Consider the following 17796-nt stretch of genomic DNA (forward strand, 5'->3'; position numbering starts at 1 on the left):
TGGATGGAGTTTACTAAATCCTAGAAACCTAATGAAAATTAGACCTTTATTTCACTAAAAGGGAAGATTTTTTTCATCCCAATAGAAATAGATGAATTTCAAGTTTTGATTCAAAAACAATTAAAACAGGCAAGTTTTGATTCAAAAACAATTAAAACAGGATTAAACCCCTATTAGGGCTCAAGCCATCCTTTGACTACTAACAGAATGAAGTAAAGATCTTTTACTTATTCCTCCCATTTTGTTTACACACACACACATACACACACACACACCAGGTAGCACACCAAACTTTAAACTGTGTTATAAAATGTGTACACCACCAAGGTTTTTTATTATGGGCTTCCTTAAGTCTTATCCTTGTTGGGAGAAAGGCTGAACATTTCTACACTACTCTTAACGAAGTCTCAAGTCACAATAAAAACACATAGCAGTAATTCTTGTTTTTGTTTTAAAGGACACTCAAAAGAAAATAACCAAGTACTCTGAGTACTTCCATTCTCTCCAGGATCTCAGGGGCTCTGAAAAAAACAACATGAATGAAAATAGTGGTTCTGAGACCTGAATTGGTCATAATTTTTTGGAGTTTTCTTTCTTAGCCAAAAGCTACCTATTAAAATTAACCTGAATGAAGCATTTCAAAATAAAAATGTACAAGACTACCCTTTCATGCCTTAAGAAAATTATTTCTGATATACAAACTCCTAAAACTTTAGATAGGTTTATGTGAATAAAATCCCAAATAAAGATTAAAAAATAACATCATTTTAGAAATAACTCTTGTTACTCCCATACTACATAAGTCATATGAGGATTTAAACTGCAATCATGGATTCTGAAAAAATAAACATATAATATATAGTCTTACCTATAAAAACACCAGCATACTGACTTCAAACTAAAAGGTTACCCAAAGTAACACACAAATGTTCTAAATCTTAAGGAAACTTAAAAATACCTCTTCTATTTGTAAATAAAAACAGGATAAAATGGATCTGATTGCGTTATTAGGTAATTTGTTCTGGAAACTTGTTAATAAAGTACTGGTGGAAATTCCCAATCGCTATTATGCTATCACCTGAAGCACTCATTTTCTTCAGTAAAAGAAAAGAAAATGAACAGACTACATATTATCATCACATATTACAAGCAAGTCCAACTCTGACAGTAACAGGAGTGGTCAAACGGTGCCTCAGAGTCGGCTGCCTCTTGAATTTCTCACTGAAGGACTGGGCCAATCTACCTGTGGGACAATTTTGTCAGTAGACACGAACACAGGTGTCTTTTTATCCTGTTTTCTTAAAAGTCTGTATCACTAGTCTATAACAGATAGCAATGAGATAGCTCTAGCAAATGAAGCAAGAAGGTAACTGTGTTCTGGAAGAAACATTTTATCTGTCTTTCGATCCAAGCTTCTCAATTAATTCCTGAAGAGGTGCCAACTCACGCCTATCAATCAGATTAAACTCCTAAAAAGAGAAGAAAAGTAAAATTAAAAAAAAAAATAAGCCTAAAATTAAAACTCCATAAATGTCATTCCCACGCCTGGTTTTCTGAAATACAAAAAAATGATGAAATGTTCTCTGTGAACATTTTAAAATGGGATTTTACTCATTTTTTTAAAAGATAACGGACTTACCGAAGAAGCAACTGTAGGTATTAGCATGATCCTCACTGTGTAAAACATTAAAATCAAAACTGTCTATGTTTGCCTTTCCATGTAAATGATCTTAAAGCTATACAATGATCATGGCCACCTACTGGGCAGTGGCCCTTTGTCTTTCATAGATCTATACTAACCCTCCATCTACATATGTCTGTGTCTGTACTATAGCTACACTACCTCTCTACACTGTATCTGTATATACCTCGTATCTGTATCTATACACCTGTTTCAGAACCTACACTCTATCGAGATCCATGCCACGCAACAATCTCAGAAGGAAAACAGAGAAGCACAGTACATTCTCCTTTGTGCAGCACATACAACTGAAATACATAATATATACTGTAAGACTGCTGGCTTTTCTACCAAAAAACAGTTATCTAGACAGACCTATGTACATTTTGTATAGAGAATTATCTATCTCTAAAGTTGCCAAAAGAGTCCCAATTCTTTAATATCTTTTTCAAGCAATGTGAATTATTCTGATTTTTAAAAAGTTCCAGTTCCGGGGTGCCTGGGTGGCTCAGTGGGTTAAGCCTCTGCCTTTGGCTCGGGTCATGGTCTCAGGGTCCTGGGATTGAGCCCTGCATCGGGTTCTTTGCTCAGCGAAGCCTGCTTCCCCCTCCCCCTCTGCCTGCCTCTCTGCCTACTTGTGATCGTTCGCACGTGTACTGTTAAATAAATATATAAATAAATAAAATCTTAAAAAAAAAAAGAAAAAAGTTCCAGTTCCAAGTTAGGGCCCATTAGATAATAGGCTACATCTTTGAAGGGGGCGGTCCTTTTTGAAGTTTCTAGCTGTTGTCTTCATAAGATTTGGCCTGAAATGGGACTTCTGGGAGCTTAAACCAAGAGAACAACTAATAAGTTTTTCTCCAAGTTTCTCTCCTAGGCACAGACATCTCATAAAATAATCCAACTGCAGACGTTTTTCCAGAGCATCCCTTCTACTCAGCAGTGGTGATGAAACAGGAGGGTGTGGACAAGCTGTCTTGGAGTTTCAGTGCTCCCTGTCCTATCCTAACCAGAGACCCAGCTGCGGCAGCCAAAGGCAGAAGGCCCAAAACAGGGGTGATGCTTTCTATATTGCCACTATGCTAACCAACGAAATAAACAGCATGGAAAAGAGAAAAGAGAGGAATCGGCTTATACTTCACTCTCCATCTGTAAAATAGCTCTATCAATTACTCTTTATTAAAATTAACAAACGAGTCCAAGTCAAAGGACAAAGAAGTCAACATGATTCAACTTACCTGAACAAAGAAGATAAAGTGCTTAAAGGAGGTGTTGAGGTGGGCCTCTTCCTGCAACTGCATCACAGAGTCAAAGTGCTGGTGATAAATGTGGGCATAAACCCGGAACAGACGCTTCAGAATGGTCTTTGCCACAGACATAAAGTTTTTGGGAAATGGGACACCTGTAATCAAATATACATATATATCAATTGTCTTTTATCCAACTGAACAGCGGAAAGTTTAGAAGCTGCCATAAGCAACTCCAACACACAAACACACACATTCACAAATATAAGCCTGTTTTCCACATATATACTTTTAAAAAAAAAGACAAAGAAAAAAAAACCCCAAACATAAATATACGGGGTATCCTCACACAGCACTTTTTCTGACTGCCTTAGAAGAAAAGGCACAGGCACCAAGTTTATAAGGAGCTAACATGAATATAATTTCAGCTGTTTAATACTGGAGAGTTTCTTCCTAAGATTAAATGCAACAAGTATTTTGATATAAATAAAACAATTTCTATTTCTGTAATTCTAACTCTAAAAAATTTTTTTAAAAACACGCACTCAACCACGAATGACAACTAAGCAAGACAAAAAGGCATTATAATCTACTGTCTATAAATAAAAAGTATTTTATCTGCATTACTCTGAAAAAACAGTTTTCTGGTTTTAGGAGCCCCCAACTTTTTATTTTTCTCTAAAGTGCTATTTTCATTTTCCTGTAATACAAGATAGGGACAAACTTCCTGGAAAAGGGAGGCAGAGCACCTATTTTGCAAAGAAAATAAACACTTCCTTAAAAAAGAATGGGGAGAGGGTTTGGTAACCTCTGGTTACGTTCCTGAGAATTCCAGTTGACAAGATCAAAGTCTTAGGAAATAGAGACAGGAGCAAGACAATATAAGTGGCACTGAGTACAGTATATAAACACATTAAGAAGGCATCAGCTTCCAAAATAACCTAGATTAGACAGCCTTAAAGGCTATTCCACAACACTACTCAAGAAACATTTCCTTTTCTTCAATCTTTCAGAAAAAAGAAAAATGGTTAAAACACTTTCTCCTTGCCTGCATTTTAATTTATTTCTTAACCAGCCCTTAAAAGCCTAAAATTTAGTCTATTTTGCTCTTGCAAGCAAATTTTTTCTGATCCCCCCCCCATCCCATCTTGGCTAACAACTGGCATGTGTTTTTTTTAAAACTTTATTTAAGTTAAATTCTATACCCAACGTGCGGCTTGAACGCAAGATCTCTAGAGATCAAGAGTTGCATGCCCTACTGAATGAGTCAGCCAGGTGTCCCTAACAACCTGCATTTTCTAACTTTATCCTGGAGCTTGTGGGCATGTTTTTCTGGACTGGTGTCTTGTACTCATATACTGAAAAGCTGGATTTTTAAGCCAAACTCCTTCTCTTAGAATTTATAAATATATGCCTCCAGCTAATAAAAGTGAGTTAACAATTCTATCTAGTAAGGATAAATAACTGGCAGAAGTAAGATGTAAATAATAGCCTAATTGAGGGGGAAAAGGCTTCTGAAACATTAGAATGGATTACTAATGAATGAAAAGCTGAGAAAAGGGAACAAAGTTTTAAGTATTCTTTATTTTCCATAATTGGAAGACTTTAATCATTAAAGAAATAGAAGTAATTTGTCTTAAACCAAGCACTTTCCAAGCTGAGCTGAACAGAAACATCCAAGCACAGTCAATACACAATAAAGAATCTGTGAGAAAGGAAACGGTTTAATAATAAAAAAACCTGACCAATAGCAAACAGACAGGGTGTTAGCATGATACAAGCTTTTCTCCCAAAACAGCCACTGATTAGACCACAAAAAGGAACCTGCTATGGTCTGAATTATTTGTTACCCCTCAAAATTCCTATATTGAAATCCTAACGTGAGGACGTGGGGCTCTGGGAGGTGATTCGGTCACAAGGGCAGAGCCCTCCTGCATGGGATCAATGCCCTTAAAAGAGAGGCCCCAGAGAACTTCTGTGGGCTCCTTCCACCATGTGAAGACTGAGAAGTCAGAAGTCTGCAACCCAAAAGTGGGCTCTTACAGAGACCCAACTACACTGGCCCCTTGATCTTGGACTTCCAGTCCTAAAAGCTGAGAAATAAATTTCTGTTGTCATAAACCATCCAATCTCTGGTAGTTTTGTAATTAGCAGCCCGAACAGATAAGACAGAATCCAAGAATCCAAGAATCCATGATGTTCCTAAGACACTCTGAAACTGAAAATGAAAAGACTGATCTCATCTCATCCATAAATACCGATGCCAAAATCTTGATCAAAATATTAGCAAATAAAAAATACTCTTCCAGGAAAACACTAAATAAGAAAGATACTGGAGAAAACCTTGTGGTAACCAACAACAGACATTGGGAAAATATTGTAAAACTCAACAATTATATCTGATTTTTAAAAATTTACACACTTCCCAAAAGCAAGATTCCTGCTTAATGCTGAGGTACTAGAAGCACTTGCATAAAAGTAAGGCAACAAGAAAAGAGGTCTGCCACATCCTCACCATTACTCAGCACTACTCTGGGGCAATGAGATAAGAGTTACACAAGAAGCATCTGTATCAGAAAGGAAGAGGAAAAATTAATATTATCTGAATATGATGTGATTCTGTACCTGAAAAACTCAAGGAAACCAATCCAGAACAGCTGAAACAATCAGAATCTGACGGTCAACTTATACAAAATTTTATATAAAAATCAACAGCTTTCCTATGTATTAAACAATAACCATTTGTAAGCCAGACATCAATTTAAAAACACCATAAAATGTCTAGGAATAAACTTATACTTGAAGAATTAACATAAAGTACACTACAGAATTTTACAAGAGGAAATAAGAAAGAAAAGATGAAGAAATGAAAAAATGTACCTAATTCTTGGGCAGACCCAGTATTGTCAAGAGAACGAGACTGTCTATGTTAATCTACAACTTGAATGGAATAATCTCAAAATCTCACAAATACTTTTATTTTACCTTGCCAAAATGATTCTAAGTTCTTTGGAAGAATAAATATCCCAGAAGAGCTATGAAAATTCTGAAAAAGAAGAGCAAAAAAGAGAGACTAGCCCTACAAGATGCTCAAAGATATATGGCCATGGTAATTAAAACAGTGTGGAATTCCTACAGGAACAGATAAAGAGACTGAAAGACTCCAAATTACATGGCAATCTGGTGTACACATACAATAACCCAGGGAGAAGAGACATGTGCATTCAATAAATGGTACTGTACAAAACTGATTCACATTTATAACTAGAAAAAAAATTAAGGGAGCCTTAAGAAAACAATTTCCGGCAAGAACAAAGATTTAAATGTAAAAACAAAACCCACAAAAATACTAAATGAAAACAAGGGCAAATATTTCTATTATCTTGAAGTAGGGAAAACCTTTCTAATCATTATATTAAAATCCACACAACAAAGGAAAAAATTAATAGAAAGTTACATATGGCAAGAATACCTCATGAACAAAATAAGACAAGAGGCAAGCTAGGGAAAGATACATATGACATATATGTCAAAGAGCTAGTATCCTTACCAAAGAAATAGACAAAGGACAGGAATAGAAAACACACGATGATCAATAAACCAAAAAAATCTCAATGCCATCAGCATTTTTGTAATGTACATTCAAACAAACTTATTTACCCAAATTGAAAAGATTAAAAAATAAGTAGCCCCAACCAGTATTATCAGTGAAGAAATACAGACAGACACAAACTTGGCTGGAGTAGGTATGCATTTACAATCTTTTTAGAGAGGAATTTGTCAGCCATCATTACTTTTTTTTTAAGTAACAAAGTATTAAAAATAATACAACATATTTATCAGTTAAAAAGGAAAATATTTAACATTAACTCACCAATCTTAGAAGGAAAAAGAGTTTCATCATCAAGCTGATCCTGAACCCAAGTCATCAAATAGTCAATGTATTTTGGTGCAGAACATTTGATGGGCTTTTTAATATTAGTGCCATCTGCCCAGTGATATTCGTATCTGGAGAGAAAAAGGTTTTACTGATAGTTTCAAAAGCAGTAACAAATGTACAATTCGTAATCAAAGTAGGTCTACATTTTATCAGTAGAAGTTAAATATAATTTAATAAATGACTTCAAGTTCTACTGGAGGTTACTCAGAGTTCCCTATAGCATTATCCTGAAATAGGATAGTTATAATTGGAAGAGAAAAGGAGGATAACGCGGCAGCTGACAGTGCCAGAATGGATGTTTAAAGATAAGGGAACTGTATCTTCATGGTAGAGGGAGCTAAGGACTGGGTCAGAGACAAATGGATCCCCCACATCCTGCAACAGCTGACCATCAAGGTACCAACAACAGAGTCTACATAATAAGACTCTTTCCTGGGCGCACCGGGTTGGCTCAGTTGGTTAAGCATCTGTCTTCGGCTCAGGTCATGATCCCAGGGTCCAGGATCCAGCCCTGCACTGGGCTCTGTACCTCAGGCTCCTTGCTCAGTGGGGTGCCTGCTTTTCCCTCTCCCTCTGCCCCTCCACCTCCTTCTGCTTGTGTGCTCACAATTTCTTAAAATTTTTTATACTCAAAATTTCTTCTTATTAATTTGAGTGAAAGAGAGGTCAAACGTGCAGTGCAAGCAGGGGGATGGATAGAGGGAGAGAGAACCTCAGGCAGACTCCCTGCCGACTGCAGCGCCTGATGTGGGGCTCAATCCCATGACACCTGAGTTCAAGACCTGAGCAGAAATCAAGAGTCGGCCAAACCAGCTGAGCCACCCAAATTTTAGTCAAATTTTTTTAGTCTAACATCTTTAAGCCAGAAAATTAAAGCGGCACAATTTGGACATAACACTAAGCACAAGAAAAAAAAACTGAACATTCATTATTCAGTATAATATAATTAAATACTAACTACCACAGGCCAAAGTATTTAATAATAACTAAAAGCTTATTAAGGACGCATTCAAGAACTCGTAAGATTGAACTGCTCTTATGTAAATAGATAAAAACAAAAAGGCCTTATTGTTTCATTTCTATCAATGAGTGATCAGCTTTCTTTAGTACTTCGAATACCTATCTAATAGTCAGTATAGGTACCTGGGGCCTGCAGACATGACTGGACAGCTTGCTTCAGTGCAGAATTCTGTAATAGTTCCATACAGCATGTTGATCTGGTTGAAGAAATCCACAGCTGGAAACATAATAGCAGAATTATGTTAAAATGTTTGTGCAAATACAATAAAATGTAGACCTCTCAGCTGAAGGAAAAATGGACAATGCCTTCAAGTTCTTGAATAAATCTGTAAGAGATTCAGTGATCCAGGGATACTGCAAATTCCCTTCTCTTATTAAGCTGCCACACCTAAATTAACTTTTAATCTATATTCGCTTTAATATAGTAAGTTTTTAGCCAGCACAGAACAGCAAGAAAATAAAATCTTAGCAATACTTCTAACTTAATGATGATTATTATATCAGTAGAATATATAATTTGATTATATCCAAGGGAATAAAAAAATCCATTGCTTCCTATCAATCTGGACCAGACAATACCATCTGGGTTGGGAAAAAGCAAAATGCATAGGAGAACATCCTGTAAGGGGCAAGGTCTATCAACTGTATCAACAGGCATTTAAAACATCTTATCATAAAAATCATAAAAAACCTGAGGCCTAATGCAAACTGAGGACACAGAAAGGACATGGTGGGATAATGTCCCTTGTCCTGGAGACTCCAGCTATCCAAAGGGAAAAAATTGAGAGGAATATAAGAGTTAAGAGAAAAGGCAGCGTCTCCAGGGGCTGAGCTAGTCAGTGAGCACTTCCAAGAGGAGCTTCTGCTAAATATGGAAGAAATGGAAGAGGAAGGGAGTAAGTAGTGAATCTATCAGAGTCAAATGTTCCTCTGCACAGACATCCACATAAGCTTTGGAAAGTTTTAAAAACTGTTTTAGTTCCCTGTCTAAAGGAGTCCCTAAAAACCACTTGGGGCTTTTCCGCATTTCTTAAAAAACAAATAGATTTTAAAAAAGCTCCGTCTCGTCAAAAGGAATTTTACATAAAACTCCCTCACTTATAAACCTTCTTCTTAGTGAGTCACGTTGGAGAACAGCCTATCTAAAGCAAAAAGTCTCCAAGAAAAATTGAAGGCTGAAGAAGGCCAACAGATGCCTTCGGAATAACAGATGACAGACATATTGGTAATTGTGCTATAAGATAAAGTAATCATTAGGTCCTTATATAAATATTTAAAAGTATTTAAAATTTCTCAGTTTTAATTTCTAACACAGTATCACTAGATAAAACCTACATAATTGACAGCTCTTTGTGTTTCTTGATAATTTTTTAGAGAATACAGGGATCCTGAGGCTAAAATGTTGGAGAACAGTCTAAGACAGAAGGTCTCAAAGGAAAACTGATGGCTCAGGAAGGCCAACAGATGCTTTCAGAATAACAGATGATAATTTGAGTTAAGGTTAAAAAAAAAAACAAAACAGGGGAAGGTCTTTTCTGAAAATATAATGCTTCACATGGTTCACAAAGATCTATAAAAACATACAGTGATAACTCTTAATCCCAACCACCCCAGCTTCCCCCTATGGATAAGGACTACATTATTTTTTTTGGTCTCCTGCCCCCAAGCACCTGTATCCTGTCTTGCACAAAAGATTTTAACATATCCCGTAGTTATGCACCTTGTTTCTCTTAGTAATGCAAATAATGGCTTTTTAACATGCTGAAAAAAAAAACCCAAAATTTTTCTTATTATGGCTACAAGAAATTTTTAAATAACATTTGTAGTTGTGTCACATTATATTTCTATCGGACAGTGCTGATCAAAGAAATGATTATCAACAACTGAATAATACCACATAAAAAGACAGCTGGATAGTATGGAGGACATTCTGGACACTTTTGGAAGTATATGTCACCACATATAAAGCAGCCTTCCAAACAAACAAAATTAAACCCGAATTTGAGCAAAGTTCCAAATCTGTGCTAACGTGGGAACCACTAGCCACAAATGGCTACTTAGTTAAAAATAAATTTAAAATTCAGTTCCAGCCACACAAGCCACATTTCAAAAGCTAAATGGCCACAGTACAGATTCAGAACATTTGCACCATGGCAGGAAGTTCTACTGGACAGTGCTGCTCTAGATCTAACATTCACAGGAAGTAAAAGAAAGAACAGAATGTGGTAATGCAAGCTTTGGGGATACAATCAACACGATTCACACAGTGGGAAATAAATGGTTTCTTCAACAACAAAAATAGCAAGGAACAAAGACTGCAACAAGGGGGAGCCTGCGCATTAAGAGATTCAAGAAACATTACACAGAAGCCTTATTAATCTGATTTAAACCAAATATAATTTTTTTAAAAAAAGAAACAATTAGGGGCGCCTGGGTGGCTCAGTTGCTAAGCATCTGCCTTCGGCTTGGGTCATGATCCCAAGGTCCTGGGATCGAGCCCCCCATTGGGCTCCCTGCTCCGTGGGAAGCCTGCTTCTCCCTCTCACTCCCCCTGCTTGTGTTCCCTCTCTGTGTCTCTATCAAATAAATAAATAAATAAAATCAATAACAATCAGGGATATTGCTAACATAAAGTAATGGAAGTATTGTCATTACCTTTAAAAGGGGGAGTGCCAGTGCCAGAGCTCAGTGGGTTAAGGCCTCTGCCTTTGGCTCCCGTCATGATCCCAGCATCCTGGGATTGAGCCCCACATCAGGCTCTCTGCTCAGCTGAGAGCCTGCTTCCCTTCCTCTCTCTCTGCCTGCCTCTCTGCCTACTTGTGATCTCTGTCAAATAAATAAATAAAATCTTTAAAAAAGGGGGGGGGAGTGCCTGTCTTTTAGAGACATGGAATATTTATAGATGAAATAATATGTTTGGGGCACCTGGGTGGCTCAGTCGTTTTGAGCATCTGCCTTCAGCTCAGATGGTGGTCTTGGGGTCCCAGGATTGAGTCCCACATCGGGATCCCTGCTCAGTGGGGAGTCTGCTGCTCCCCCTCCCTCTGTCCATCCTGCTTGTGCCCTCTCTCTCTCAAATAAATAAAATCTTAAAAAAAAAAGAAAGAAAAGAAAGAAAGAAAGAATGTATTTGGGATTCACCTCAAAACAATCAAGGTGAGGTGGGCTGGCCGTGTCTCACTGCCAGCATGGAAGAAACTAGGGGAGAGATAGGAAGAGTGGGGAAGAGGTGGAGAGGGGAGGGAGGAATCAAAACACGAAAAGAAAAAAAAATTAATCAGAGCGAGATATAGAAGCATGAACTGGCCATGACCGTTAAAACTGGACAATGGATGCCTGGGAATTCACTGTATTAGTTTCTCTATTTTTCTATGTTTGAAATTTTTCATTAAGAAGTTTAAAAATTCCTCGGGCGCCTGGGTGGCTCAGTTTGTTAGGCAACTGCTTTCGGCTCAGGTCACGGTCCCGGAGTCCCAGGATCGAGTCCCGCATCGGGCTCCCAGCTCCATGGGGAGTCTGCTTCTCCCTCTGACCTTCTCGCCTCTCATGCTCTCTCTCACTGTCTCTCTCTCAAATAAATAAAAAAAATCTTAAAAACAAAACAAGAAGTTTAAAAATTCCTAGAACATCTGAAGTCCCTAACAGATTTAAATCTTGTCACCTGGTACTGATCTCACCTCAGAGATGACAGGCTCAAGTATTCAAATCTCTAGCCTCAGTATATATCTTTCCACGTCATGCCCTCATTTTCTTGAACTCGAGCGGCTTTCAGCTCAAGGGTCCCTCCCATTTTCTCCCAATCTCTCTATTTCCTCCGATTACTCCAAAGTCATAACAATCACGTGACTGCCCATATGAACTGCAACTGATGTCTGTGTATACGCAGGCAGGTGAGAGCTGCTGGGAATTGGGGGTGCGACTGGGGAGGCAGGCTCCCTACAAAGTCATGGTCCATGACCGGTAGAATTTTGTATTCCAAGGTTTCATCTGACCTTACCCAATAATTCATACCATTCTATTCTCAGAAATCACCCCAAAGCACTCAACATTTCCCCTCACGTGTCTCTACCCAGCCACATAAGCTACATAACCAAGTACTCTGAAGAGAACAAAACAGTTCCGGATATATTTGTACCTGTAAGTTTGCTTGTTTGTTTCTTTCTTTCTTTCAAGATTTTATTTGTCAGAAAGAGAGAGAGAGTACAGGCAGGCAGAATGGCAGGTAGAGGCAGAGGGAGAAGCAGCCTCCCTGTGGAGCAAGGAGCCCGATGTGGGACTTGATCCAGGACGCTGGGATCATGACCTGAGCCAAAGGTAGCCCGCTTAAGGGACTAAGCCACCCAGGCATCCCTATGAGTTTCTTTATAGGTAACTCATACTACAATGGTTATACCTGAAAAAGAAATTTGATTAACAAAAAGATTTTAGCAAAACGTTCCTATAAATCAACAAAGCTGAATGTTCTTAAAAACTTACTGTTGACAGCAATCCATTCATTGAGGTCTTCTCCCTCTGGCAACATAACAGCTTGTCTCAGATTCCCGCTTCCTAGAGTTGCTTCTGCATGTTTTAAGAGTTCATACTGATGAGAGCCCTCGGGAATATTCTTCTTTGGTTTGAATGTTTTAGAAGAGCGGCTGCTGCTGTTAGGTTGAAAGTAAAAGTATATCAATCTTTATTTTAGGAATGAAAGCAGAATGGCATAATTTTAGACATACAAACTGTTCTGAAAATTAAAAAATACTCCCTGAAAAGTGCCAGGACAGGGAGAGGGTGACAATCACAAATAAAGAATGCTTTAAATGTTTTTCCTCACAAAGATTCAGGATTAGCAACACAATTTCATACAGAACGCAATTTTACTATGCCTCATGAAGTAGTATGGTGCACCAGGATTCTAGTCCTTGATCTGCCACTAATTCTGTGACTTCCTTTTGGCTTCAATTTCTACCTACAGACAATGGTGGGGAAGAGAGACAGTCCTAAGTTTTGAAGAGCTAAAAAAAAAAAATCCATTTTTTTAATCAAAAGATTTGTGATGCCATCAAAGCAAACCACAGTAGAAGTGACATTAACATTCTGAAGTTATTAGCAGGAAAAATAAATGAGACAACCGGTTACTGAGAAAAATGATTTTTCTCTAAGGAAACTAACAGGATATGAAACCTAGAAAAAAATGGAGAGATTTCTAACCATAAAAATTAAATTTCCAAAAAGAACAAAGAGGAACCTGGAAACAATCCCAAAACTTATTAGAAGAGGAATAAATAAATTTGATATATCCATAACGTGGAATAGTACATAGTTAAGAAGAACAAGTTAGAGCTACATGTATTCACGTGCCAAGATATCAAGTCATAAACATAATGAAGAACCGAATGTCCAGCAGAATCCCATCTTCTAAATGCAGAAAAAGTTTCAGAAAGGGGGCACCTGGCTGGCTCAGTCAGTAGAACACGCAACTCTTCATCTAGGGGTTGAGTTCAAGCCCCACACTGGGTGTACAAATTACTTAAAAATAAAACCTTAAAAGAAAGAAAAAGAAACTAACATGAAATAAATAATGTCTCAAGAGTCAATATGATCTTCATCTACAATAATACTTCCAGGGTGCCTGGGTGGCTCAGTTGGTAAAGCATCTGCCTTAGGCTCAGTCAGGATCTCAAGATCCTGGGATCAAGTCTGGCTCCAGGCTCAGCGGGAGTTTCTCCCAAACAAGCTTGTTTCTCCCTTTTCCTCTCTCCCCAACATGTGCTTTCTCTCTCATTCTCTCTCTCTCTCTCTCAGATAAATAAAATCTTTAAAAATATATATATTTTTGGGGCACCTAGGTGGCTCAGTGGGTTAAGCCGCTGCCTTCGGCTCAGGTCATGATCTCAGGGTCCTGGGATCGAGTACCGCATCGGGCTCTCTGCTCAGCAGGGAGCCTGCTTCCCTCTCTCTCTCTCTCTCTCTCTGCCTGCCTCTCCATCTACTTGTGATTTCTCTCTGTCAAATAAATAAATAAAATCTTTAAAAAATATATATATATGTATATATATTTTTTTGAATTCTTACAACTAAAAAAAAAAAAAAAAACAAAACAAAAAAAACAACTACCCAATTTAAAGATGATTACAGGATCTGAACAGGCATTACTCCAGAGAAGATATACAAATGGCCAACAGCATACAAAAAGATGCTGACCATTGTTAGTCATTAGGAAAATGCTAAGTAAAATCACAATAACACTTCATATCCATTCAGGATATCTATAATCAAAAAGACAATTAACAAGTGCTACCTATGGTGTGGGTAGATTGAAACTCTCAAAGAGTGCTGGTGGGAATGCAAAATGCTGTCATACTTTGAAAAAGTTTGGCAGTTCCTCAAAAGATTAAACATAGTTAGCATATAACTCAGCAATTCCACTTCTTGGTATTTACCCAAAAGAAATGAACCTATGCATCCAATACAAAAATCTGAACACAAAAGTTCACAGCCGCATCATTCGTAACAGCCAAGAAGTGAAAACGCAAATGCCTGTCAACTAGAAAAAAAAACAGCCTCACATTTCGATCCAAAAAGTAACTAAGCAACTGGGCATCCACAAACAAACCACTAACTAAACATTAACTCATAGGAAAAAGACTTGGGGAGTGGAGGGAAAGATTGCTCCAGTAATACAGAGATTTACAATTACAATCTAAATCAGAAAAACTTTCAGACATGGTAATCATTCTGTGTAGCCCATACTTCTAAAAAACAACTGAAAGGCGGGAAAAAACGACTTGAACAAGGATATTCTCAGTAGTGCTAAAACAGCAAAATACTACATAGAATCCAAATTTCTCTGCTGTGTATGAGTTTGGTAAGATTTCAAATCCACTTGTTTAAGACAAGTGAAATTTGTTTTAACCTTTTTTTTTATGACCAAGACAAAAAGAAAAGTTGTTTTCATATAAGAATGAAGAAAATTGTGTCAGGATGTCATCATCTCATCTGTTCGCACCCGTTAAGAACTCAGTAGTTCAGCTGCTGAGGGGCCTCCTGGGGCTTATCAGTGAAAACTTATGAAGCAACTACAGCAAGGAGACATTTTTGACTATAAATACCAAGAATTTGTGCGGAATACTTTAGAGTGTTCGATCTGGGCAAGATGACACTGCTATCTAAACAGCTCTCTGTAGGAGCGCCTGGGTGGCTCAGTGGGTTAAAGCCTCTGCCTTCAGCTCAGGTCATGATCTCGGGGTCCTGGGATCGAGTCCTGCATTGGGCTCTCTGCTCAGCGGGGAACCTGCTTCCCTCTCCCTCCCCCTCTCTGCCTACTTGTGATCTCTGTCTGTCAAATAAATAACTAAAAATCATAAAAAAAAATAATAAACAGCTCTCTGAAAACCTTGGGGCAAATGGCCCTTCCAGTCAAATGCCCAGCCCAGAAGGGAAATTCACTTGCAGGTCAACACCAGCACCATCGCTCCCTGGCAACAAGGACCTTCACTTGCTGGACCTCAGCTCTGGCTTGGCTAAGCTCAACACCTCTCCTCAGCACCAAGACCTATAAAGGTACATCTCAACTAAATCTGGGCCTTCTTTCTTTCATCTCTCCTTGTCTGGAACAATAGTGTATTTAATCCATCACTGGCTTGAAGTATTTTATTAGTTTAATAAGAAACACTAGCTGCTACGCTACTGGCCTATGAAATTCCCACAGCAAACCTGTGTTAAATACATTGCCAGCAAAGACAAACCCAGTCTCTGAGCATCATGTGCCTCCCAAAGCAAAACATTCTCACAATAAAGAAACGGATAAATTCTGGTTAAGGAACACTACGAACTTGAATAAAATTTAATGAAAATGTCAAATATGTGGGTGATGTCCTCAATCACACAACATAAAAATTTAAGTGATGTGCCAGGTAGAGAGAGCCACCTGAAAATAATAAGGTGCTGGAGCAACGCTTCCCAAACCTTAACGCGCTTCAGAATCATCAGAGAATTTACAAAAGTTTCCACTTAAGCCTCATTTGGGCCCCAGGCCTTATCTCTAAAACAGGATTCTACCCAGGAAAAGTTAATTACACAAAGTCACAGTGGTGCCCGGCTAGGCTCAGTCAGTACGGTCCTGACGGGTTGTAAGTTTGAGCCCCATGATGGGTGTAGAGGGTACAAACTAACTAAAATCTACACAAAGTCACAAAGCGGGCTGAATCCGAACAGGAGATAAGTCTGCATTACTGTAAGGCCGCAGCTTAACTTCAAGCTTCTCAAACCACGTCTTCCTGGGGTAGCCTTTTTCCTCGGGGGTAGTTTTAATACAGAAGATAATAAAACTTGGCATACGATGGAGTAAAAAGCGAAGTCAGCACGGATCGGTACTAGAAGGCTCCAGACTTGCGAGGACTCGGGAGCCCCAGCGGCCGGGCTCGGGGCTCCGCCCCCGGGTCGTCCCTCCACCCTCAGGGGCGCTGAGGCGGAAAAGTTTGCAGGCACTGCCGGCTTCGGGGCCTCTTTACTCCGCAACTCTCTCTCTCTCTCTCTCTCTCTCTCTCTCTCTCTCTCTCTCTCTGCTTCCTTTGCCTCGACTTTCATCTCCGTCTGCCCGGGCCCACCTCCGGGCCTCTCCCATGGCCCTCGGGGGAAGGGGGCGGGAGGCGAGCAAAGCAAACGTCGGCCATTCCGACCCCGACCCCGGGGCCCCGTTCTGGCCTCGGACGCCTGCTCGCCCCCTTCCCCGCCCTCGCCCTCGCCCTCGGCCTTCAGCCCTCCGGGCCCTCCGCCCCGCCACACTCACAAGAGGAAGCTCATCTTCTGTCCTCGGAGGGGAGGGGCCACTGGCCCCCGCCGCGCCCTGGATTCGGAGCCCGCGCGGGAACCACGAGCAAGCGGACAATCCTCAGCTCGCGGCCAGCGAAAGCACCCGGCGCCGCTGCTTTGAACCGAGGATCGAGCCGGTGCCAGTCGCTGCGCTCGCCTCCCCCACCGTGCCGACCCGAAATGCGGAACCACCAAAATCTCGCGAGCGAAGGCTTCGGCCCTCCCCGCTCCTGCGAGAGAGACCAGACGCACCCCTCTTAGCCCCTCCCCCTCCTAAAGCTCAGCCAGTCAGCGGCCTCTAAGCCGGGACTTCCTCCTCCTGGAGGCGTGGTCAGTTCATGGTCCCTGGCCTGCGGGAGTGGCTCACCTTGTGCTTGGTCTGGGGTGTTGCAGGGTTTGCCGGCATCCTCCTTATAAGGCAAGGGGCTTCCAAGAGCGCTGCAATTTTGAAGAATTTATTTTGATTTTTAAGTTGAGATATAATTCACATAGCATGAAATTTACCCTTTAAAAATTTGCACTCCAGTGGTATTTTTCCTTTATTCAGAGTTATGCAACCATCACCTCTAATTCTAGAACATTTTCATCACCCGGAAAAGAAACCCCTTAGCAGTCATTCCCCTTCCTCCCTCCTGGCGACCCCTGGCAACAACTAGTCTACCTTTTTTATATGCACTTGCCTCATCTGGACATTGCACATAAATGGGATTACACAATATATGGTCTTTTGACTGGCTTCTTTCACTTAGTATATAATGTTTTCAAGTTTCAACAACATTGTAGCATTTAACAGTACTTCCTTCTTTTTTATGGCTGAAGAATATTCCATTGTATTAGTATACCTATTTTGTCTGCCCATTCATCAGGTTGATGGGCATGGAGTTGTGTCTACTTTTTGGCTATTATAATTAGTGCTGCTACAAACGTTCCTGTAGTAGTTTTTCTATGGACAAATGTGTTAATTTCTCTCAGGTATTATACCTAGGACTGTCTGGGTCATGTGGTAACTATACATTCAACTTTTCGAGGAACTCCCAAACTGTTTTCTGAATTGGCAGCACCACTTTACATTCACACTGGCACATGTCTGGAGGTTCTAATATTTCCATATT

The 17796-nt window shown here is 39.6% G+C and overlaps 1 protein-coding gene across 2 annotated transcripts; it reads right to left on the minus strand.

Annotated features, from left to right (window-relative positions):
- Positions 1 to 299: 299 nt before the first annotated feature.
- MOB1A (MOB kinase activator 1A) lies at positions 300 to 16898 on the minus strand. 2 transcript variants are annotated; one of them, XM_059188086.1, is made up of 6 exons: positions 16662 to 16898; positions 12365 to 12528; positions 8012 to 8105; positions 6803 to 6936; positions 2920 to 3083; positions 300 to 1469 (listed from the first exon to the last, which is right to left on the minus strand). In XM_059188086.1, the coding sequence occupies exons 1-6, from the start codon at positions 16673 to 16675 to the stop codon at positions 1392 to 1394; spliced, it is 648 nt and encodes a 215-aa protein (XP_059044069.1). In that variant the 5' UTR covers positions 16676 to 16898; the 3' UTR covers positions 300 to 1391. The 2 variants fall into 2 exon arrangements, with proteins under 2 accessions (XP_059044069.1, XP_059044068.1); XM_059188085.1 differs by having other exon boundaries at positions 12365 to 12531; positions 16662 to 16897.
- Positions 16899 to 17796: the final 898 nt, after the last annotated feature.

The sequence above is a fragment of the Mustela lutreola genome, chromosome 9, assembly GCF_030435805.1.
Source record: "Mustela lutreola isolate mMusLut2 chromosome 9, mMusLut2.pri, whole genome shotgun sequence".
Taxonomy (NCBI): Eukaryota; Metazoa; Chordata; class Mammalia; order Carnivora; family Mustelidae; genus Mustela; species Mustela lutreola.

Excerpts from the sequence above, each read along its gene's own strand:
- MOB1A (XM_059188085.1), bottom strand. Across the intron at positions 8,106-12,364 it reads TGAATGGATTGCTGTCAACA|CTGTGGATTTCTTCAACCAG; the intron begins GTAAGTTTTTAA and ends TTATGTTTCCAG. Across the intron at positions 1,470-2,919 it reads ACTTTATCTTCTTTGTTCAG|GAGTTTAATCTGATTGATAG; the intron begins GTAAGTTGAATC and ends TTCTCTTTTTAG.